Source organism: Notolepis coatsorum (genome assembly GCF_963971535.1).
Source record: "Notolepis coatsorum genome assembly, chromosome: 10".
NCBI lineage: Eukaryota > Metazoa > Chordata > Actinopteri > Aulopiformes > Paralepididae > Notolepis > Notolepis coatsorum.
The window spans coordinates 78805930-78831770 of NC_140174.1; the positions used below are offsets into that span (position 1 = coordinate 78805930).

Below are 25841 nucleotides of genomic sequence, written 5' to 3' on the forward strand. Positions count from 1 at the left end.
GGATAACCCATAGTGTCTCCTGCAGGTTGTGTGAGGACTGTCTCTGGATAACCCATAGTGTCTCCTGCAGGTTGTGTGAGGACGGTGTCTCTGGATAACCCATAGTGTCTCCTGCAGGTTGTGTGAGGACGGTGTCTCTGGATAACCCTTAGTGTCTCCTGCAGGTTGTGTGAGGACGGTGTCTCTGGATAACCCTTAGTGTCTCCTGCAGGTTGTGTGAGGACTGCCTCTGGATAACCCTTAGTGTCTCCTGCAGGTTGTGTGAGGACTGTCTCTGGATAACTCTTAGTGTCTCCTGCAGGTTGTGTGAGGACTGTCTCTGGATAACCCTTAGTGTCTCCTGCAGGTTGTGTGAGGACGGTGTCTCTGGATAACAGGTTGTGTGAGGACGGTGTCTCTGGATAACCCTTAGTGTCTCAAGCAGGTTGTGTGAGGACTGTCTCTCGATAACCCTTAGTGTCTCAAGCAGGTTGTGTGAGGACTGTCTCTGTATAACCCTTAGTGTCTCAAGCAGGTTGTGTGAGGATGGTGTCTCTGGATAACCCTTAGTGTCTCCTGCAGGTTGTGTGAGGACGGTGTCTCTGGATAACCCATAGTGTCTCCTCCAGGTTGTGTGAGGACGGTGCCTCTGGATAACCCTTAGTGTCTCAAGCAGGTTGTGTGAGGACTGTCTCTGGATAACCCTTAGTGTCTCAAGCAGGTTGTGTGAGGACGGTGTCTCTGGATAACCCTTAGTGTCTCAAGCAGGTTGTGTGAGGATGGTGTCTCTGGATAACCCTTAGTGTCTCCTGCAGGTTGTGTGAGGACGGTGTCTCTGGATAACCCTTAGTGTCTCAAGCAGGTTGTGTGAGGACGGTGTCTCTGGATAACCCTTAGTGTCTTGTTATGTACTAGAGGCCTGATCACTCCTGTGTCACCGGGCATGCAGGTGAGGCCTGCCAATTAGCCAATTAGTGCTGATTGGTTACCTGCTGGGGAGCTTTAAAGGCAGACCTAGTAACACACATGCACTGTCTGTGTTTGGAGGAAGAGCTGTCACATTCTTCTAGTCCTTGTCCGTTGGGTTGCATTAGTACTTTAGTTTACAGTTACATTAGTAGTTCCTTGAGATAGTAGCACTTTGAGTTAGAGCACGGGGTTTTGGTGTTGGTTTGCACATAGGTTGCGTGCCCATGAGCCAGGGTCGTAACAGTTGGGCGCTCGTCCGGGATCTTTTACCCCTAGAACTTTGTTTGGTGTTTTTTTTTTTTATGTTGCACAGGGTGTCATCGTATTATGGTTTGGGTGGTGTTCGTTACATATGGTGTAACGTGGGGGCTGAGCCATTTCATCAAACAGGTGAGTATGCCGTATTTGTTTGTAATTTGATGTGACTACTTATGCTGTTAAAATATATAGTTTAGTAGGCACCACATGTAGATAGGGACATTATTTTCTGGTTGTTGGTTAGCGTCCTGTGCACCACGTACTCCTGGGGCGGTCAATGAAATGATTGGTATATGATCTTTGACTGGTAGCAGGTGTGGTTGAAGAAAGTTAGGTCTACAGGGCATTAGTTTAAGGGTAGGTAGATTAGGGCGGCCAGAAAACACAGGTAGTGTGGTAGGGCTTGATTTAGTGTTTCTTAGGGTAGACATGTGGTGGGCCGGTTTTTTCTGCAGTTTAGACGTAGAAGCATATGTAGTCATATCAGGTTAGAAGGCGCACCTGTTTGGAATTGTTTGTTGGATTTATTTTGTTTGAGTGTTTGGTGAGCATACCTGGTAGCACCTAACACCCTGAGTGTATGACACGTCTATTTGGGGTGGGTGTGTTTTTTTTATGTTTTTTTTTTCGTCCTTGAAATGTGCGCTCCGTAGCACACATTGCCACCGCGTCCCTTTATGGTTATTATTAGTGGCTTTGGCATTCTGTATGGTTCTTCAGTGGTTCGTCGTGGTTCTTTAGTCGTTCTTCAGTGGTTCTTTAGTGTTTCTTTGGTGGCTCTTTAGGTGGATTGTGTGTGTACTAGGGTGCTTTTGGCAGCTTTTTGGTGACTCTAAAGTGAACGGGTTGTGGCGCTGGTGCAGAAAAGATGGCTTCCGTTAGGGATTTTGTGGATCACCCTTCACATGACATGTTGGAGAGGTTTTCAAAAGAACAGCTTCTCGAGCTTGCTGTGCACTACAAGGTCGAGCTTACTCCCAGTGAGAAACGTTTGAAACCATCTGCCTTGGGTGCTTTGAGGGTTTTGCTCATTAGGGAACAGGTGCTTGAGGAGAGGGTGGAGGAGCCTCCTTCGTCTGGCGCATCTCCGCTATTACCTGGTGTAGAGGGTGACTGGAGGATAAGGGAGTTGGAGTTTAAGGAAAGGCAGCTACAGCACGAGCGTGAGGAGAGGAGAGAGGAGCGTGAGTTTAAGGAGAAACAAATGTTGTTGGAGCACGAGCGTGCACAGAAGGAGCTTGAATATAAGCATGCTGCCTTGCAGGCGGGTGCTCTGCATCCAGAGTCACGTTCCGGTTTTGATGTAGGCAGGAATATTAGGATGGTGCCTCCATTTTTTGAGAAAGACGTGGAAAGATATTTTCCCCTTTTTGAACGGGTGGCAACCACATTGAAGTGGCCTGATACCGCCTGGACACTGCTGCTGCAATGTGTTTTGGTTGGTAGGGCACAAGAAGCCAACACTGCTCTGTCCCTTGAACAAAGCGCTGATTATGAGCTGGTTAAAGCTTCCATTTTGAGGGCTTATGAGTTGGTCCCTGAGGCCTATCGTCAGTGTTTTAGAGGTTATCGCAGGCAGGAGGGGCAGTCTTATGTTGAGTTTGGTAGGGAGAAGGAGAACCTGTTTGACAGGTGGTGCACTTCTCAGAAGGCAGAGTCAAGAGAGCAGCTTAGGCAGTTGATTCTCCTAGAGGAATTTAAAAGATGTGTTCCTGATACCGTTTCCACACATCTAAATGAGCGTGGGGTAGAGCTGCCGCGGTATTGATGTTTTCCTTACCGCACAAATTTGCATAATATTTCCTACCGCTGCGGTATTACCGCACACACACACACACAAAAAAAGTTTGAATGCATTTTTTTGTAGTCTACTCTTTATAGCATATAGCCTGCCTCTAGTCTAAATGTCTATCTTTAGAGGATGACTTTGCAGCATGAATATTGTTTGGGATTCGGCAAGCACGCATTCGTTAAAAGTGAAACACGGATTCGAAGTATCCCCTCTGTGTCGCGGGCAGGGGTGGTAGCGGCGTGCCCGCCGGTTACCCCCCGACCCTTTCTTCTTCTTCTTATTATTATAACGTTACTACTTATGATTACAAAGGCATTCGTTTTGTGGCATTACGTTATATAGTTACACGTTCGTATTTACCGGACCATAGCAAGGCAAGCGTTACTCAATTCATATCTCAGTTCCTTTCTTTGCTCAGATCGTGCAGAGTTGTACCCATTCTGCGGTCTGTTAATAAAGTTTTCAATCAGACAAGTGTATAGAACGAAGGGCTTTTATTATAACATTTCGTTGCAGTAAAATCATTATGCGTCGTTCCCTGAGGAGCGACGGTACGTCGGTAATCCACTCCGGTCTCCGGTGGGAGCTAACGTATATTAGCCGTGTTGTGAGCTCTGATCAATGGCTGAGATTCAGGAAGTAAAAGCACTGCAAGACGACCCAACGTGTGACGCGTCTCTCTTCTGACCAATCAGTGGTCTGCAATGTTTCACATGACTTTTCTGGTACCCAATAGGGTCGCTTGGAACCTCGATAGAGGAGTAGGGTATATCTGCAGAGCCGAAAGCCCAACGAGAGAAGGGTACTTTATTATTATAAAAAAAAAACAGCGGTGACGCGGTATTCAGCCTACTCTTGCGGTGGGCGTGATGTAACAGCGATACCGCGGTAATCGCGGCAGCTCTAGCGTGGGGTATCGAAGATAGGCGACGCCGCTGTCTTCGCCGATGAGTTTGTGTTGACACACAAGTCCGTGTTTTTGGAGGACTACCGTGTTGAGTCCGGGGATAGGCGTCCTGTTCAGGGGGGCCGTTTCCCAAAACCTGTGTCTGCTGGTCAGTTAACTTCACCTCCTAGGCGGGGTGGTTCTGCTGGTGCATTCCCAGAAGGGATTATCTGTTTTTACTGTAAATAACCTGGTCATATCGTTGCTGGGTGCCCGGTGCTTGAGCAGAAAAATGTCAGAACCGTGGCTCTGGTAGAAACCATATGCAGGACGCCTATGCCAACGTTGGATGGGGATGGGGAAAGTATCAAACGTGTGGACAAAGAACTCGAGGGTTCCTCAAGGTTTATGATGAATGGATTTGTTTCCCTGACTAATGCACTAGAGTCCAAACAGGCTATAACAATTTGGAGAGATACCGGTGCTTTTCAGTCCCTCATTCTGGAGGGGGTTTTGCCGTTTTCAGAAAACTCTTCTTTGCATTCCGGTGTCGTTGTTCGGGGCTTTGGGGGTGGATTTGTGGATGCACCTTTGCATGAGGTCACGCTCAATTCTCCCTTAGTATCAGGCAATGTTGTTGTGGGGGTATGTTCTCAGTCACATTCCCATAAAGGGGGTGTCCTTCATTCTAGGGAATGATTTGGCTGGTGACAAAGTGTTGGCTACTCCGGTTGTAACTCCCCTTCCTGTGGTTTCTGAGGTCTCTAATGAGCTGGCACAGAAACATCCAGGAGTGTTTCCTGTGTGTGCTGTGGCACGAGTAATGTCAAGGACAAAAGTGATGTTGTTGATACTTCGACTTGGGACATTACACTTAGTGACACATTCTTTGTTGAGTTAAAATGTGTACCTGTTGAGAATTTTGGAAAGCACACTGTGGATGTACCTCTGCATAATGATTCTCTTGATTGTGGTTTTGTGTTAGGCCCGGTGGTGAAACCAGAGTTGACAGGCGTGCCGGAGAAGCATGTGACAGGAGATGATATGGCAGCGCAGTGTCTCAAGGTCTTCCCAGCCTGTACGGTGGCTGAGGCCACGAACTAATTGGAGGAGGAGTGTGGGAGGGATGCTATGAGAGGTGCTGTTGTTTCATGTGACACCGTTCTGGTTGGAGAGGCTACTAAGCTTGACTTAGGCTGCCAGCCTTCCCACAATAGCTCTATTGTCCCTAATGTTTCACTTGTGGGCAGGGATGGTCCCAGTATGTCAGTTGATGATTCTGACATTGATCCACATGTCCACACTGATTCTCTGCCATGCACTAGGTGTGATGGTCAACCTAGTTACCTGTGTCCTGTGGAGCAGGAGCCGCCTTCGCGACCTGGTCTGTTGAGTGGCAGCCATTTTGATTTTGATCAGGACAAAGTTATTTTGGGTGACTCCATTTTAGATGGTGTTCCAGACGTTATTGTGACTGTCGTACTGCCATGTTCCCGGTACACTGGGGCTGTACCTGAGGCGGTACAGCCTACTCTGGATGTTCACGATGTGCAGTATCCTGAACTGCCAGTGCCAGGTGGGATGGATATGGGTGCGGTGGTGGTATCAGTGATCTATGGTTTTGTTGTGCTGTGTTCTGTTCTGTTAAGCGCAGTTCTCAGGTTGATTTTAGTTTGCAGTATAATTTTGACAGATCGGTATCGGTGGTCGTGTTCGACAGGGGCCGACCCGGTTCTTGCCTTGAACCATTTTGATGTTTACGTTGGATCCTCCAGTTTACCCCTTGTTGTGTATACAGACCATAACCCTTTGGTTTTTCTTCGCAGCATGGTGAACTCGAACCATCGTTTGATGCGATGGAGTTTGTTCCTCCAGGCGTATAACTTGGATATTCGCCACATCGTGGGAGGGACAACGTGCTAGCAAACGCCCTCTCACGATCATAGTACCGGTGTTTGTGGTACCCGTTATCGCTGTTGTGGTAGTGGCCCTGACAACTAAGGGGTCACAGTTGTTTTTTGTTTTGTTTATGGGTTGTTGTGTAGTGGTTGCCTCTTGGGCAACCAGTTTGGTGGGGGAGGTGTTATGTACTAGAGGCCTGATCACTCCTGTGTCACCGGGCATGCAGGTGAGGCCTGCCAATTAGCCAATTAGTGCTGATTGGTTACCTGCTGGGGAGCTTTAAAGGCAGACCTAGTAACACACATGCACTGTCTGTGTTTGGAGGAAGAGCTGTCACATTCTTCTAGTCCTTGTCCGTTGGGTTGCATTAGTACTTTAGTTTACAGTTACATTAGTAGTTCCTTGAGATAGTAGCACTTTGAGTTAGAGCACGGGGTTTTGGTGTTGGTTTGCACATAGGTTGCGTGCCCATGAGCCAGGGTCGTAACATGTCTCCTGCAGGTTGTGTGAGGACGGTGTCTCTGGATAACCCTTAGTGTCTCCTGCAGGTTGTGTGAGGACGGTGTCTCTGGATAACCCTTAGTGTCTCCTGCAGGTTGTGTGAGGACGGTGTCTCTGGATAACCCTTAGTGTCTCCTGCAGGTTGTGTGAGGACTGTCTCTGGATAACCCTTAGTGTCTCCTGCAGGTTGTGTGAGGACTGTCTCTGGATAACCCATAGTGTCTCCTGCAGGTTGTGTGAGGACGGCATCGGAAGGAACGCGGAGCACTTCGGACAGCGGCTTGCATGGCTGCCGCCCAAGCTCCAGGAGAGGGTCACCAAGAGGGTGGTCTTTTTCTCCAACAGCCCGGCGCTCTCAGACGATGAGCTCCAGCATGTGGTTTTAGAGTGACTGGTGCCAGTCAGATGTTTTTTTATATTCCCTTTTGTGCCTAAATAGTGCTTTTATTCATGTTTATGTAACACATTAGATTTTCATTCCCGCTATTTAGATAATGGTGCTTCAGACTGTTTAGTAATTTCAGCCTTTATGTTGGAATTCTGGAAGATATTGTAAATAGTATATTTAAGCCATAAAAGATACCTCATTTGTAAAAGAGAAAAAACTAAAAAAAGGTTTTTAAAATGATGCAGTGCTTATCAAGTTATGGACACTGGATGATGTGCAGTCTGTTTGTTTTGATTAAAGATTTTTGTCTTAAAATGTGTATTATCCTTCTTAATAAAGATGTTTCTATAATAACAAATGCTGGAAAATTATTTGTTTTCGACGGCAAAAGAGAAAAAGGCAAGAATCAACCTTAATATGCACCATGGAATGAATCTATTGTTTTAGGCTCTGCATTGACATTAATTTATTAATCTTAACATACATGCTTTTTCATTACAAACTGCATATATTTGTCCCTCTCAAATTTGTATAAAACCTTCACTTCACTTTATTTACAAGCATTCCATCAACCTATAAGCCATGAGCGGTCTTTGGTATTTGAACTGTTTAGTACAGAATCTTGTTTCTGTTCTGCTGGTAGAGCGTATCTATGGTCACCAGCACAGCAGCACATGCTGCTCTACTCTTGGTTAAAATGACATATGGAGCATTTGACTAATTTGAATGCATAACATGATAGACAACCTTATACTTCAATGCTAAGAAGACCTTTCTTTGGCATATGATAAAGACTGAATAATGGTTCAATCAATTGAGAAAGGTGAAACATATACAATTGTACAATAGCTCAGGGCTATAGGGATGTTTTTGAACTGGCTATAGGGATGTTTTTGAACTGTCATGTGAAGGTAAAGGTACAACGCAATTGGATCGGAAGAGTCCTTCCTAATGTATCATGGTAATCTCTTCTATAGTCACTAAACGGGAGTGAATTGTTTTATAAAGGTGGTCTAAACAGAGTGAATTGTTTTATGAAGAAGGTCTAAACTGAGAGTGAATTGTACCCAATCTCTGACTAGTATCTATTCCACACAATATATTTCCATCTCAACATTGGGTTAAAGCTGCATCAGATGGCCTGGACGTAGTTGGCGGGCAGCATGCCCTTCTGGCCGGTGCGCTGGTTGCATCCAAAAATCCACCCCTCATCGATCTGCTCAACGTCCAGGATCAAATCTCCTTCCTGGAGGGAAACCTCGTCCGCATCCGCTGCCGTGTAGCTATACAGGACCTGGTATCTCTTCTGGGTAGTAGAGACAGACAGAGAGACAGACAGACATGTATCATTCAAAATACACTTTGAAGCTACAAGCAAAAGTGCCTCCATGCTGATGAAAATCCATTAAAGACTAACTTTCTTGCCTGTAAATACTTTAATTAATTAATTAAATCAGTGATGTCAATTCGGACCTGTCTAGTTCTAACTGATGCAGATTTTTTCTTGGCACATAGATGTTGGTAAAAGAGGCAATCTTTACTGTCCAACAATGCACACATGGTAAAACGAATCCTCTCTTTCGTGTGTGTTCCTTCCTCACCCCTCCACTAGGTGGTGCTGCTGCAGCAGGATGCACCGGCCCAGGCTGTTGACTCTGAGGGTTGGCTGGTTGATGCTCATCTACACACACACACAAACAACACACAAACACAAACGCAAAACACTCCATCATTGTAGCTAGAAGAGGGTCAAGGGTTGAGTTGTTTGTATGTGTGTCACTTTTGGGGTCAAAGGTAGAAGAGCATAATAATAATAATGGATTCAATTTGTACCACACTTTATATTCGTGAGAATCTCAGAGTGCTACAGGACATATAGACAAAAGTTAAATGAATAAAACAATTTAAAATGAATAAAAACAATTAAAAAGACTAACAACCAGTGAAATGGAAGAACCTAAAAGTAAAATAAAAATAATAATAAAATGAATAGAAGTAAAAGAAAATTCAGGCAAAAGCCTTGTTAGCTCCGCAAATGGAGCTTCGCCGTCGGTTGTGTGATAGTAAAGAGCTAACCTTCTGTATTGTCACAGTGAAAGGGTTAACCGGCTGTCGTGTGGCAGTGAAAGGGTTAAAAAGAAATGTGTTTAGGCCCCTTTTAAAAGCCTTGACGGATTGTGGTGCTCTCAGGTGGATGGGGAGAGCATTCCAAAGTCTGGGTGCGGCAGAGCAGAAGGCGCGATCGCCCATGGTGTGCAGCTTAGTCCTGGGGGCTTTGAGGAGGTAGGCTGTGCCGGAGCGGAGGGAACGTGTGTGTGTGTGTGTGTGTGTGTGTGTGTGTGTGTGTGTGTGTGTGTGTGTGTGTGTGTGTGTGTGTGTGTGTGTGTGTGTGTGTGTGTGTGTGTGTGTGTGTGTGTGTGTGTGTGTGTGTGTGTGTGTGTGTGTGTGTGTGTGTGTGTGTGTGTGTGTGTGTGCGCGCGCGTGTGTCTGGACTTGAGCTATACAATTGTGGATACATTTCATTTAGACTGCAAACCAGTTGATCAGGGATGACCTTTCCAGTAGCACCAAGTGGAAAATAAGCTGATTTGTTTTAAAGCTTAATAGGTAAGGCGTGCTTTTGGTGAAGGTTACAGTATTAATGTTAAGGTGTAAAGTTAATGTGTGCGTGCGCGTGTGTGCGTGCGCATGTGCGAGTGTGTGTGTGTGCGCGTGTGAGTGTGCAGAGAGAGATAGAGAGAAGGGAGTGTGTATCTGCATGTCATACCTTGTCTGTTCTCAGGAGGAGGTGCGTCGCTTCGAATCCTGCTCTTCTCAAAGTCCTCATGATATTTGATCTGCACACACACACACACAAATAAACACACACAGACAGACACACATGAAACCCTGCAACTTGAAGATACAAGGATTCTCCATGACAATGACAATATATTGTCTTGTTGGTCAAATGTAAAACAGATTTGTTGAAAACACGTGTTTTGTTCTCATAATTACCCACCAAACACCAGAGTTCCTTTGTTGTTAGTAATGAACGTACCACCACACACACTTCATGTTAACTCCACAAGGGGTCACTATACCCTCAAATGTGTCTTTCTGTGTCTAGTTCTATCTCACTCTCTCTCTCTCTCTCCATGTTAGGAGGTGTTGAGAGTTGAGAGGAGACCCCTCAGCCCCAGAGGGATACATGGAGACCCTGTGCCTCGAGCACCCAGCCACAACCAGCCAGCAGTCAGGTCAGGTATGACGAGCGCAAAGTTACAAAACTATTACAAAATAAAAATAAATTGAGCCCTCTCAGTAACTGTTACAGAACTTTTTTCCTTGTCAGAGACCACTTTTCTGTAAGTGTTGTATATATATAGTGGTGTGTTGACTTAGGCCCTGTTTAGACGGAAACGCTAGCAGGTGAATCCGCAAAAATATTTTTACGGATGTGCCTTTCGTTTATACGGAAACGGCGTTTTTACGGGGTGAAACCGCAAAAAAGTGAGACTACCTTCCAGGGTGGAATTCCTAGAAACGCAAAACCTTTGCGCTTTCGTCTAAACTATCAAACCGTATAAATCTGTTAAAACAATGACGAAAGGGTTGTCACGGCTCTGGTCGCGCGTACTGCTTACGTCACAGGTAGCAGGTAAGCGCCAGTAGCCGAGACGTAAACAAAGCAAGTATGTCTGACTATATCAACAGAGATCACTTGAAGGCTACATTGGCAGTACTTTTAAAGACACAAGAATCAGTCCAGTTTTAAGATACGCTATTGGAGCTGGAATTACCGCGGCTGCTGGCACCAGACTTGCCCTCCAATGGATCCTCGTTAAAGGATTTAAAGTGTACTCATTCCAATTACAGGGCCAGCAGGTGCCTCGACTGGCCCGCGCCGTTCTGTGTTCTGAACGTAGCGTTATAGCAGTACTTTTAACCCTTTCACTGCCACACGACAGAAGGTTAACCCTTTACTATCACACAACCGGCTGTCGTGTGGCAGTGAAAGGGTTAAATACACAAGAATCTGTCCCGCGGCGTGAGTGGACCCACTGTCTGCGAGTGGACCCACTGTCTGCGAGTGACTCTGCTTTGGTCCAATCACATTCCCCATCCACAGTCTGCGAATCAGAGGCAGAGTAGGGCGGGTCTTCACAGCACGTCATGTGACATATGCGCCAATCGTGTGACAGCGGTGCTCCGTCGTTACAGCCTCGTCTGCACAGAGAATTCCACCCCAAAACGCTCGTCTAAACGCAAAATTAAAAGTGAAACCGCAAGACGACTTTTGCGGTTTCTGTTCACAAAACGCTCGTCTAAACGTAGCCTAAAAAGAGTGTTGACTAACACCCGACACAGGGCTGGGTTCCTCAGAAGCACTTAGAGGAACACGCCAACATTATGGGAAACACACTTACCGTCTTCTCCAGAGTCAGACAAGAAGATAGATACCAATGTCCTCTCTGTACATTCAGTAGAAAGCTACCCTACAAGATAGCCTAGCTTAGCACAAATGAATAGAAGCGGATAGGAACCACTATCCTAGCTTAAAAGGAGATGTGTTTTTGGCCAACAGCTAGGCTAGTGGTTCAAATCCGCTTCCTATCTTTTGTGCTAAGCTAGGCTAGCTTTCTACCAGTGGCGGCTGCTGACCAAATTTTTTGGTGAAGCACAAATTATTATATTATATTTATAAAACATCCCCCAATGTGTGTGTCAGTAGTGGCTGGTGAGTTCAAAAATTGGGGAGGACGGGAGATAATAAAGAAGTACAGACACACAGTGTGGTTATGAAGACAGCAGACAGACACTACAGTTATGGACAACAGGCACTAGTAATAAATACCTTGGAGTAACTCTTGACACACACCTCACTTACACACATCACAACAATAGCTTAGTCAAGAAGGCAAATCAAAAACTATTTGTTTACAGCAAGATCAGACCATTTCTCATCCTCACTGTTTCAAACACATCTGTGTCCCCGCACAGCGGTTTGTGCCAGATGTCTGCATTTTCATTTTCCATAGTTATATAGTGATGAGAGCACTAACTATAATCATAGTGAGATACTGGTGAGATCACTAACTTACACACAGTCCTCATATCCCTCCTAGTTACACACACACAATCCTCATATCCCTCCTAGTTACACAGTCCTCATATCTCTCCTAGTTACACATACACACAATCCTCATATCCCTCCTAGTTACACAGTCCTCATATCCCTCCTTGTTACACACAGTCCTCATATCCCGCCTAGTTACACACACACAATCCTCATATCCCTCCTAGTTACACACACACACAATCCTCATATCCCTCCTAGTTACACAGTCCTCATATCCCTCCTAGTTACACACAGTCCTCATATCCCTCCTAGTTACACACACACACAGTCCTCATATCTCTCCTAGTTACACACACACAGTCCTCATATCTCTCCTAGTTACACACAGTCCTCATATCCCTCCTTGTTACAAAGCACTGTATCTCTCTCAACCAAAGCTCTACTAGTACAACCAGCTGATATAGATGATGTCTGCTCTACAGTAACTAACTCAAGAATCAAGAGGTTTATTTGTCACATACATACCAGGGCATACAGTGAAATGCGGGACACATACACACAGTTGCGAGAGTGAGAGCAGCACATCACCAGTTATCAAGTGTATACTTCATAGTCACATTAGCTACCGGTTGTGTGGCTAGCTAACGTTAGATCGAGAGGAGACTTATTTTGCACTTACCTATAAACGCATGACATATCCCCTCCCCAAAATCCACTTGAGAACAGCTGTGTAACAAAGTCCAATAGGCCCTCGTTCATTAGATCCAAAGCATCAATTGCTTTTCCTCGACTCTAACGCTAGGTTAGCAGCTAATGGCTAATGGCTAAACAGCTGATTTTGTAAACAAAGCAGAATGAGCCTGCCTGGCTGCCTGCATTCATTCATTCACATGTAAATTGAACTCATCCCCTGCGAGCAGCGTTTTCGTTAGCCGGTAATTACCGGTATTTGACCGGCAAAATCTGTTGAAGTCCGACATATTTAATCTCTCCGGTCTTAATGTCCGGTGAAAATAATGCCCTCTAAGCACAATTTGATTATTTGAATTGTATTAAAATAGGCTAAAATTAAATAGCCTATGCGATGAACGAAACAATCATTCCATTTGTTTCATCGTTGCTTCACCAAGCAGGTATAATAATGTTGTCAGCGAGAGCTTAGTGCTGGGTTTTGCGAGTGCATGTGTAGCTGCAGAGCCGGAGCAGCAGCGGCACAGTGCAGTACTCCAATTCAGCCATTGGCAATTCAGCTGTTGGGTGGGGGGCGCTGTTGAGCGGTGAATGAATGAATGAATGAAAACTTTATTTAACAGATTGCAGAATGGGTACAATACAGTACGGCTCAATACATACAATTGTTAAGGGGATGCAGACCTGAGAAAGACGTTTGTCTTGTTTCCATCAGGGTCCCCAGATAGAGCCAAAAAACAGCTGAATCTGCTGCTCTGCAGCGCCATACTCTTTGCAAATAAGTCGCTGCGAGGTGGAGAGAGTCATCACGCAAACCCACGATAATGTTGCCGTCTCTCTCTGCCAAATTTCTCAGTTCTTCGCTTGATATAATTAATACAAATGTCCAATATAACGGAATTCGTTAGCTCATAAAAATGTGATTATAACAGACTGCTGTTTATTAATGTCGGGCGACTGCCCACAGACACCTATTTGATTTAAAGTCGGCAGCAGCACAGAGTCTCGGGACTTATTTTATTTGGAATATAATGATTGTATACGCAAAAGTAGCCTAGTTTTAAGTTAAAATATTATAAATCTACATGCCTTGAGGATGTCAATTATTTTTAAGCTCAATAAACTCTGACTGGAATTTCTCTCATTTGACCGGTAGATTTAAATCTACCGGACCCTGAGACCGGCAACAATTTTTTCTAACGGAAACCCTGCCTGCGAGGACAGCTGAGCCGTGAGACAAAGTCTCTAAACAGGATGACTTTACACAAAGTAATCTTACCTTTATAGATACTAAAACTGTTCGCTTTTATAATAAACATGTTCTTAAAAACTCAAATTCATTCAATCTAAAAAAAAAAAAAAAGAGGAAAAAAAGAAAAGAAAGTCTCAGTTTGCCGATGGCCGAGTTCTGGTCGATATCGCTGTGCGTCTCTGATTGGATCTTAAGTTTGTGTGGCACGCGTGAACGCCAATCAATCTCGTGCGCTCCACCTCACTACCCGCCTTTTTTAAACTCAAATAACCTATTTTAATTGGATAATTATATTCTTAAGCCCAACCCGTGCAACTATTTTAGCAGTAAGTGATTGACAGCTGGCCATTACTGCAGTCAGGTCAGAGAGCTCAGAGCTGTCACTTGGACATTTTTGAAGAAAAAGAAAATTCACTGGCATTGTTTTTGTTCAAATTCACTGGCATTGTTCACAGAGGAAAACATTTCTAATAAAAAAAGAATAATAATAATAATAATACAAAAAATATATATATGTATATTAACACTATGGTCGCCAAAAACGCCGTACCACGTCATTCCTCGCCATGCTCATTCTGCCAAAGACGCCGTACCACGTCTTTGATATCAATATTTCAAAAATCTGTGATCGAAATCATATTTCTCCCCCGGAGACTTGAGATCTACTGTTGATCCCCTCTCAACTCTCCAACGGTTCAAGAGCGCCATCTGGTGGCCGATCGGCGGATCGCCCAGAGCGGAAACAGGAAATGGAAGCTGGTGCTCATTCCAATTCAGTCCGATCACTCGCTAATAGTCCCAGGACTCAAGCTAGACACAACGGATAGAAATCCGTTACCAATAACTCGATAAACAACATGATTTGGACGTATATACTATTATACAACCTGGAAATGGATCGCATATTTCTACATCCCATAATAGGAATATTTCTGCTCCACGCTCATCGCCCAACGCTATGAGGAAGCTACGGTAAGATTCAGCGTTATTTTTTAACGTGTTCGATATAAACTGCTCTGATGATCATATCACCCACACTAGATGAATCATCTAACGTTGGCCACGGAATTATAAACGACCCCCCCCCCATCCGGTCAACATCAGATGATCAGTAGTAACTTCTAGAAGCACGTCCATTTGAAATTTTTTATCTCGCGCAGATTGCTATCAAACTGTATTTGATCATCTGGAGAAAGCTGCAGAAAACGATAAAAACATACTTATACTTTAGACCGTATTTTCGTATGAATGAAAAAGTAAAATGTTCCTACATCCTGAACGATAGATAATTGATGTTGAATGGGCCATAGTAATGTCAATTTAGCAATACAATTTAAAAAGTTATAGCCCTGCAAAGAAGGGGAACTTCTCCATAGACAAATAGAGCTGGCGGAGGATGGTATATTAAGAATATAAGCCTGGCGACCAAAGTGTTAAATCATTCTCTGCCACCACTTTGATCATCCTAAACCATTCTCTGCCAGCGCTATTTGTCTATGGAGATGTTCACCTTCTTTGCAGGGCTATAACTTTTTAAATTGTATTGCTAAATTGACATTACTATGGCCCATTCAACATCAATTATCTATCGTTCAGGATGTAGGAACATTTTACTTTTTCATTCACACATTCATACGAAAATACCATCTAGAGTATAAATATGTTTTTATCGTTTTCTGCAGTATTTCATAGAACGTGAGATATAGGCATAAATGCATATATTAGATTATCAAATGCAGTTTGATACCGATCCATGCTATATAAAAAATGTAAACTGTACATGGTCCTAAACGTTATGACTGATCATCTGCGGGTGAACGGAGGGGGGGGGGGGGTCGTTTATAATTCCGTGACCGACATTAAATGATTTATGTAGTATGGGTGATATATTGATCAGAGCAGTTTGTATCGAAAATGATAAAGAAAAACGCTGAAACTCACGTCCGTCTCCTCGTACCGTTGGGCGATGAGAGTGGAACAAACAGATCCCAGTTATGTGGTGGGGATCGAGGCGATCCAGTTCTGGTTTGTATAATACTAATATACGCCCAAATCATGTTGTTTATTGAGTTATGGCAACGATCCATGTCCACGGTGTGTGGATTGAGTCCCGGGACGATAAACGAGTGGCCGGACGAAATTAGGGGACGGACCGAGCTGAAACGGGCATTTCCGGTTTGGCAACTCGCCGATCGGCCACCAGGTGGCGGTATTGAAGCGTTGCAGAGTTGTGATGGCTCCCGCAGCATATGACAAGGCTCCGTGGGTGAAATATGAATTCCATGACAAAAATATGAAATATGAACTTGAAACACGCTGTACAGCAATATTGGCGGGTAATGGGTTAATAATAATATATATATTTCTTTTTTTGTCTGTATATTACTAGTGAAGTACTGCCTCACTAGTTGTCATGCAATAACCTCCACTGCTTTCTACTGAACACACAGAGAGGAAATTGGTATCTATTGCCAAGACAAACAATGATGATCCTCCTCTACCAGCATGACCAACCTCTCTACTGTATATACTGATGATCCTCCTCTACCATGTCAGCATGACCAACCTCTATATACTGATGATCCTCCTCTACCATGTCAGCATGACCAACCTCTCTATATACTGATGATCCTCCTCTACCATGTCAGCATGACCAACCTCTCTATATACTGATGATCCTCCTCTACCATGTCAGCATGACCAACCTCTCTATATACTGATGATCCTCCTCTACCATGTCAGCATGACCAACCTCTCTATATACTGATGATCCTCCTCTACCATGTCAGCATGACCAACCTCTCTATATACTGATGATCCTCCTCTACCATGTCAGCATGACCAACCTCTCTATATACTGATGATCCTCATCTACCATGTCAGCATGACCAACCTCTCTATATACTGATGATCCTCCTCTACCAGCATAACCAACCTCTATATACTGATGATCCTCCTCTACCATGTCCGCATGACCAACCTCTATATACTGATGATCCTCCTCTACCATGTCAGCATGACCAACCTCTATATACTGATGATCCTCCTCTACCATGTCAGCATGACCAACCTCTATATACTGATGATCCTCCTCTACCATGTCAGCATGACCAACCTCTCCATATACTGATGATCCTCCTCTACCAGCATGACCAACCTCTATACCGATGATCCTCCTCTACCATGTCAGCATGACCAACCTCTCTATATACTGATGATCCTCCTCTACCATGTCAGCATGACCAACCTCTATATACTGATGATCATCATCTACCATTGACCAACCTCTCCAGATACCTGGACCACGGCACTGGCACCTTGGCACTGCAAGCTAATACATGTGTCCAAACTGGCTGAGTCTCTGGACTCAGAGTACTGCAGCACTCTACTGGGATACTATGACTTTTCTGGGGATGACTGTGCCAGCGCTTTCAAAGGAAAGAGACAGGTGAATCCGTTGAATAATCTGCAGAAGAACCCTAGATTCCAGAAGGCTTTTAGTCAGCTTGGCGCATTGTCGCTGGTAACAGATGAGCTCCAACAGGAGATGGAGTCCTTCACATGCATTATGGATGGCCATGGTCGGATGAAGTCAGTTGATGCTGTGTGAGCCAAGATGCTGCAGAAAATGATGGGTGCTGATAAAGTCCTGGATGCAAACTCCAAAGTAGACATTGAACGCCTGCCTCCCCCCAAGGTCTGTCTCATCCCACATGTACAGCGAGCCAACTTCATAGTCACCTGCTACAAAAGAGCAGAACAGCCCATATTCAAGAGGCCCAAAGCCTATGATCAAAGTATCGACTGGGAAAAACAATGGATGAGGAGGTGTTAGAACCTGTCTGGACGGTTGGACCCATCCTCCGTCCTTCTCTTGTTGAGGTACTGGCCCAGAAAGTGGAGTCAGAAGAGCAAGAAGCTCTTGATAAGGAGGCAGATTACGCAAAAAATAACATGGATGAGGAGGATGGAGAGTACGAGTGTGATGAGGCGGAGGAAGAGATGGAGATCGAAGAGATAGACTTTGACAATAGTTTTAGTGATGATGATGATTAGTAGTTTAGGGTATAAAATACAAATAGAAAAAAATACTTGAATGTTGTGTCAACAAAGAAGATATCCAGTCCATGATATCCAGTGCATATGAAAACATATAGTTTGAACCTTAACAATAAATAAATCACTGATCAAAATCGCATGGGAAAATGTGTTAATTTGTCTCTATATAATTGTTTATGCAAAACTATAATATTTAGGGCATAACAGCATGGAGACAATCTTTAATACAATACTATTTCCAATATTAACCTAAATCGATCTCGTCCAATGCACTACATTTCAGTAAAAAGGGAAAATAGAGATGTGATATATGTTTTTTCAGCGTTTTTTGCTTTTTCTGTCCTGAAATTTAATCAAGATGTGTTTGAATCTTAAAAATAACAATTGTACTGAATTCCTTGGGTCAAACTAGTTTGGGAAAATGTTTAATTTGTCTCTATATGTTGTTAACTTCAAAAGTGATGCTGTTTTCTTTTTCTTCTTTTTCAGGTTTTGGTTCAGGATAGGTGTAATAAAGGGTTAAAAATAAACCCCATGGGACATTATTCCAACCTGTTACCTGTCAGAATCTTAAAATAGACACTCCAAGGATTAATAAAAAAACAGGTGGTGAAAAAAAATTCACCCTATGCAGGTGGACCTATGTTTCCATTCTAGACTATAGTGGCTGTTCTGTATAGTTTAATAGGAGCCTAATACTGCTCTTCTAATTTAAGGCTCACAATGACCTGTAACAATGAAATAGTATAGGCATATTATACATTTCCTGAATCCTTATGGTCCTGAGAGTATTGCAGATATTGTATTTTGTGTCTCTGTTGCTCCTAGATGACACAAGGCTAAACGATAGTATATAATTTAGGCGAAGATCGGGTAGAAATGTGTGTTGTTGACTGTTCAAAGAGCTCCAGTGACCTCTATATTGATCAGAAAGATTCACATCTTAGCTTGAATGAAAGATTACATAGTCCCCTTTAAAATGATACCAAACACAATATTGTGAAACATTGACAGATGTCCTCTACATGAGTCTAAAGCAGGATATGCACCAGCATCTGAAATGCAATTTCCTGAGGGGGTAGGTATACTTCATGACTTGATAATTATGATAAAGCTACCACTCTGGAAGGGCTATCATACAAAAATATCATCTACAGACATAGATCTTTGAAAAAATGATATGTAAGTTTATTCACCCTGAGTGGCACCGACAAGTGAAATTTTGGCCTCTGGCCCATGGACTATATGTTCTTGTCTGACTCTGGAGAAGACGGTAAGCACATTTCCCATAATGTTGGTGTGTTAAAAACACTACACACCCAATTAGCAGGACACCTCAGATCCTTTGCTAAATTAAACACTCTAGTCAAATCTATACACTCATTCAACTATTCATCAGCTTAGGCACCTGATGGCTGTCTTTAAACAATTGGCTCATAGGTTTGGTAATTTGACAGTCAGTGCTTTGGAGTTGCAAGGAAGTGATATTATTTATGATATACTTCAGTGTCTAATGTATACAAGTGTGTTTAGTGTTTTGCAAATCACTGTGTATTGTTTTGCAAAAAGTGTGAGGCTAACATTGTGCTTATAGTTGTGCAAATCTGAGGCGGTTTGTTTTGCTCCTTGAGTGTAAGGTTTTGATAATTGTGTAATACTTTTGATTTTAGTGTTTGTGCAATCGGGAAAAAAACTGTAAACACCAAGGTTATCATTGGTTCACTGTATGCAAATTGTCAAACGGTCAAAATGACTATATACATTGTCTGTCTGTGTGTGTGTGTGTGTGTGGGGGGGGGGTCTTTTACAAGGACACATACAGCCATAATGACGTATTACAAATGTCATGGTCTGAGTAAATCTTCATTCATACTTAACCCTCATATTCTCTACCTTTTCAACAATCGTCTTTCCTTGAACCTGCGGTACACGTTTGTTACGTGAAAACTAATAAAATCAAACATTTTGTTATTAAGTTCCCAGCACCTCTCAACCCAGAACAACGGCTGTTGCGCTGGAGGAATGGAGATGAAGTTAGAAGACAATTCAAAGTGTGTCTAAAGACAACTCTGTTCACTCCGCCGCCATCTTGATAACAGGGACTAATAACAAGACCTAACCGCTATCTCTTTGAAGGGGGCGTCATCCATATCTAAGAATCTGTCATATATAGCCTATCATTGTTTTTTCTTTTCTTTTAAGTCACTGGTAAATTACTGCCAACACAGAATGGTTAATTTGGTCAAAAAGGACAGTTTTGTGATTGAAAAATGTACATCTTTAAAATGTTCCACTTTCAGCCATTTGGCAGAGATCACGGTTGATTTAACCTCTTATGCCCTAGCCATATGCACTTCTACCAGGTCCATTTGCATGTTCTTGGTATCTAGGGACATCTATGGGCCTCGAAAATGTTAATGATAATGTTAATTAATCCCCGACCGCCAAGAACCTTGGTGTTGTCCTCGACGACCAGTTGAACTTCTCTGCTCACATCGCAGCGACAACCAGAACCTGCCGATTCCTCCTGAGCAACGTCAGAAGGATACGCCCCTTCCTGACAAAAGAAGCCACCCAACTCCTCGTCCAATCAACAGTCATCTCCCGCCTCGACTACTGCAACGCACTGCTCGCTGGCCTCCCGGCCACTGCCACTAAGCCTCTTCAACTCATTCAGAACGCAGCGGCCCGCCTGATCTCAAACCTACCGAAGTCGGCCCATGTCACCCCACTTCTTAGGGACCTGCACTGGCTCCCCATTGCTGCACGAATCCGCTTCAAGGCCCTTGACCTAGCATACCGTGCGGCAAAGGGAACTGCTCCCGCCTACCTCCGGTCAATGGTCTCTAACTACACACCCTCAAGACCCCTACGCTCTGCATCTTCTGGCCGCCTCAGACCTACTCCTATCCAAGCTCCGGGAGGGTCATCAAAGAGAAGTCGCCTATTCTCAGTCCTTGCCCCACAATGGTGGAATGAACTACCCACCCCAGTTAGGACAGCCGAAACACGTCCAATCTTTCGCCGTCGACTAAAGACTCACTTCTTCAACCATTATCTGAATTAAAAAAAAAAAAAAAAAAAAAAAAAAAATCTAACCCTAACTAACCATACTGTCATGCACTTGTCCTAATAAACTAACCTACACTGTAGCACTCAACACTTTGATGAACATTGTTACTCAGCTGATAGAGTTGTGCTCTTCCTGATGGCTTGTCGTACAGAACTTGTAAGTCGCTTTGGATAAAAGCGTCAGCTAAATGACTAAATGTAAATGTAAATGTAAATGTAAATGTAATGAACCAAAGGAGAATATAAAAAATATATATATTGCCACTGAGCTCATTCAGCACCTTCTTGAGATCCAGTGTACTATAAATCTAAGCTAATTAATAAAGGGCAGATGATTTACAGGGGTTTTTGTAGATACAGTACAGAATTTTGCCATCCACATGCAATTTGAAATATGAATATAGACTATAGAATATCAGGCCTATAAATGTCCTTATTATGGCCAAGTCATACATCTATGGATTGGCCCAAATCTCCTCTTTCCAATGGCAGAGTTAAATCTGGATTTAGTACCACCAGGCGCACGTTACAGGGCAGCAAAGACAGTGAATGAAATCTACTGTAAGTACAGTTACTTTTGTATAATGTCCATAGCTCCATTTACCGGATTGCGACATGTTTTTTTCTAGACATTCACAGAAAGGTAAAGAAACAATATATGTTGTATTTTATGGCAATAACATTCAGGATTGTTCGACCCATGAGATATAATCCACATTTTCACGCCAATCTTTTTTTTCCAGATCAAGCGGCTGCAGCTTTGACTGCGGCTGGTGTGAGCTGGGTAGTGTAGTTTTATGAATTTTCTATGTCCATCAAAAGCCCTGGTCTCCTCTTTCTTAGGACTACAGCGATTTCATGATGGCGTCTAAATCATCCAGTTTACAGTGCAATGTGCAGAGATTTTTATAAGCTCATATTTCGCTAATAACTGTTAAAATCATTGGTAAACAAACTTAGTGCTGAAAATATACCCTTTGACTGCTGTTTTCTGTTTTGATAGGGTTGGGGTCTTTACTCTTGGCTACATTTGAAAAAGAAACGCAACATCACTTAATACGGACTGTATTGATCTATTTGTGATGCGTTGTACCAGTAGCGGGCCGATCGGGCTTAACCCTTTGGGTGCCGTTCATGAGAATTCTCGTTTCTGTGGCCCAACGGTTTAGTGCCAAAAAATTAAGATTCTCTTTTCTGGGTCGTTATTTCTTTTATTCGCTATTGCCATTCATAATCCATCGAGGCAGCCTGTGCAGGCTGTCCTGAATGCAGGGGCGTAATTATGGGGGGGGGGACATGTCCCCTGCATGTTTTCAGAAGGCTTTTATTGTACCCTGCATTTTTTTACCGTCCAAAACAATGTTACACGATAATAAACGGTGACGCGACGCGTCATGCGAAGACAAGTAGCCAGGTGAGCACCCGGCGAGGGACGAGCCGCATTTTTGTGTGCACGCGCTAAGTACCGACACCAGCTGTCTTTGCATAACAACAGCCCATGTCGTCAGGTGTGCTCAAATACATAGCACCCCTCCCCTCAAAGTTTGGTGTGAAACTGTGAACGGTGGTCTGTGTGATTGCCATGAAATGCAACAGCATTGCTTGGTGTCTGTGAAATATCTGTCTATGACAGGGGCCCTATTCCCCGTACCTGGTTCAACTAAGTCGATCAAGAGGGCCATTATCCAGCTTCAGTTAACCCGATGTTTGAAGCCGGGATTTTCATGTTCCTCGAAGGTGGATTCAGTCTCGTTAACTAGAACCAGACTTGAGACCCAGGATAAGTGCGCGCGGCCGCTTCAGTTGAAAAGCCATCACGTATCGATAGCAGAGATCCTGATTTTTTAACGGCATTGATTGATTAATTGATTTAAAACTTTATTAACAGATTGCATTACGGCTCAATCGCCTCGCCGACAAGTTAAATGCGTTATCTATAGGCTAATTTTAAGTCCCTCATTACCCCAATCAATCAGATTATATTTCTTTAAACTTGCCTGCTGGCAGTAGGTTTATGGAATGGATAATCAAATGAGATCTTGCTAGCGAAAATAATTAGTTAAACTGTTATACGGAATAAGGACACGGCTCTCTTACCCATTGATTGATGTATGGTGGATCTTTTACTTATCTACACTGTGGTGTAACGGTGTCTGCTTTTGACTTTCACACAGGCGGCCCGGGTTCGAATCCCACTTCTCCTAGTCTTTTCCTTCTTTTTGCAATGTAGGAATAATTCAATTTGGTGCACGTTGAGAGCTATATAAAGAATGACATCCTCAATGCATGTAGATTTATAATATTTTAACTTAAAACTAGGCTACTTCTGCGTATAATCATTAATATTATATTCCAAAAAATTATATTGGAAACACGGGGTTTCGAACACCGGTCGCCCGGTTGCCAGGATTGAGCACTACCGCTGCGCCACTGTGCCAGATGGGATAAATTCATTGTTTATACATTAATGAACGAGAGACCCGTGTTTAGAATATTCTTTATTTTGAATGAAGTTTTATCTCTTTATTCTCATTCATTAATGTGACGTCAACGGCTCATTCAATTTCTCAAAACCGTCAAACAGCGCATCTCATCAGACATTTTAATCCCAGTTACAATATCACACAAAATCCACAATCCACTCATAGACACTTCAATTTTATGCTTGAATGAAACAAAATCCAGGCGCTCCTCTCCTTCCTCGCTCCTCATCCACAGCGGAGAATATGAAAGGAATCAGAGCCAAACGAGCGATAGGTTTCAATCATTAAGGATATCCCCGCGGGATTCACATTTGCAATGCTGCGCGTTGTTAAAATAACCACATAATGTGTACATCGCACCGAGCGAGCGCCACGGTATAATATAACGTGCATTATTTAGGACAAAGTGAATTTAGTATCAGCATTTTGGGTCTATTTTACATTTCAAAAGCCCCCTCTGGAAGAATGGAGCACAAAAACGTAATTCAGAATGGTATAATGCAGATCGTAGACTGTGGGAATAATTTCAGGAAACGGGCTGTCACTTCTTTGCGGGGGCGTGGCTATGGTTCATCCAGCTAACTTGAACTTAAACCCTGCTCTCGACCAGGCTCAAACTTTTTGATCTGTTGTCATGGTGATTTAGACAATCCAGCTTCGGGGAATGGGAAAGTCCGGCTTAAGTCAGACTTGACCGAAAGTTATCCGGCTAACTCAGTTATCCAGGTACGGGGAACGGGGCCCTGGTTGTATTTAAAAGCCCTCTAGGCTGTTGTTTTATACATTGTAGATAATAAATAGCGCAATCTCTCTCTCTTTCTCTCTCTCACACACACAACGCAGTATGCACGTTCCGAGACTCGTGCGGCGTTATGACTTGTCATAAGTGAATTGTATATAGAAACAACTCACCAAAATGTACTATTGCACAACTGATTTTTTTTTTTTTTTATATTTATTTAAAAAAAAATTATTATCTTTTTCCCCCTCCTTCTTTTTCTGATTTTTCTCCCATCCCACTGTTAGTCGTTATGCCAATTCCCAACCCCCTTCCTGGTTGTTGCGCATTTTCCCCTACTGTTGGTCCGAGAGGCCGGAGACTGTCACATGCTTTCCTCCGACGCATGTGCAGCCAGCCGGCAGCCAGCCTGGCCGCACAGATTCTCACATTGGAGAGTGTAACGTGTGGGAGGCCGCACTACCACTCACCAGATGCTACCTTCGCTGAGCACGCGCCCCAACCGAACTGTAGGGGTCGCTGTCCACAACGCCCAGGACCCACCCACGGCTCCCCTCCCCCTAACTCAGCCAAACGAGTTAGTATAGCGATCAGCCCGAGCCAAGGCAATGCTGACTCTCCGGGAGTCGAGACCGCAGCCTCTTGCATTGGTGACAAGCACAATCTCCGCTACGCCACCTGACCGCCTGATTTTTTTTTATTAATCTACGACCTTACAAATATACGTAGCACCGGCCGCAACAGCCACCCTCCGCCACTGACCACGCCCCCAAATGTGTCCCCTTCACCATTGAAAACAAAATTACCCCCTTGCCTCTGAGATCGCAAACGTCCAATACCGCCGCCTAACGCCTTGCGGCCGCTATTGCACATCCTTGGATTCTCTCTGGCTCAGCCTGTACATTGATCTAACAAGTCCGGTCCGGGTTTTCCTACCGTAACATTTATAACACATGGACTGGGGAGAACCAAGCACTGTGGATTCATGTATTTCGGTGGATTATTTTGACGATCGAGATCAATACTTGGAATGGTGATCAGATAATTGGATTATTCTTTTGCAGTACATCATAGACAAGGGAAGGACTATATGTTATCAATCTTGCGTTGATCCGATAATTATTTCCCCGCGATCGGAGCGTGTGTCTGTAATGTACTGTGTAGCATATTCCGTTGGTGGCGATCGAAGCATAGAAAAATGACCTCCCCCCACCCTTTCATGCATGCATGATGAAACATAATACTGATAATATAGCATTGATTTCAGATTGATTGTTGATCCAAGCGAGGAATGGCACAATTTATAGTGAAATGCAGTAAACGCTGCTTACCGGCGTTTCCTGGGATTACACAGAATTACTCTAAAACTATACTCATATTCACCACGGTATAAAACGGGAATGTATGGATGAAAAAAGTATCTGTTTTTTGCATCTTGACCGGAATAAACTCAATGACAATCAACTATATTATTAGATCCATAGCTATAATATTTAATATAGTTTTAGCACTGCAAACACCGGCATGTATCCCCATTCATTAAAGCGCTGGCACACATGGCCCACAGCGACCTCTGGTGAATGGCACTGGATGTGTTAAGAGGTTAAAACATCTTTAAAACTCACATTTCACCTCAGAATACAGTAAATTACCACTCAACATAAAATCACATCGCATCTAATTATTTTCTCTGAATACATTTGTTTTGTAGCAAGTAGTTTCATCATCGCCGCCATCTTTAGTGTTATGTATTTCTCCGTAGTGCTCCGTCTCTGAAAACCTCTCGTGCAGCACTACTGCGAAAGTGAC

General features: G+C 43.6%; 2 protein-coding genes across 3 annotated transcripts in view; one reads left to right on the plus strand and one right to left on the minus strand.

Moving 5' to 3' along the window:
- The window catches only part of LOC311235201 (kelch domain-containing protein 1-like), a 51165-nt gene extending 43307 nt beyond the window's left edge, over nt 1-7858 (plus strand). For both annotated transcript variants that reach the window (XM_084322573.1, XM_084322574.1), the window contains one exon: nt 6519-7858. In XM_084322573.1, coding sequence (XP_084178699.1) covers nt 6519-6678 — 160 coding nt within the window. In that variant the 3' untranslated portion in view covers nt 6679-7858. The remainder of the gene's footprint in view (nt 1-6518) is intronic.
- Nucleotides 7797-25841, minus strand: part of LOC311235202 (LIM and SH3 domain protein 1-like) — a 107256-nt gene continuing 89211 nt past the window's right edge. Inside the window, exons 5-7 of the mRNA XM_084322575.1 lie at nt 9443-9512; nt 8277-8356; nt 7797-7981 (exon numbers count right to left, since the gene is read on the minus strand). Of these exons, the coding sequence (XP_084178701.1) occupies nt 7808-7981; nt 8277-8356; nt 9443-9512 (324 nt within the window). The 3' untranslated portion in view covers nt 7797-7807. The remainder of the gene's footprint in view (nt 7982-8276; nt 8357-9442; nt 9513-25841) is intronic.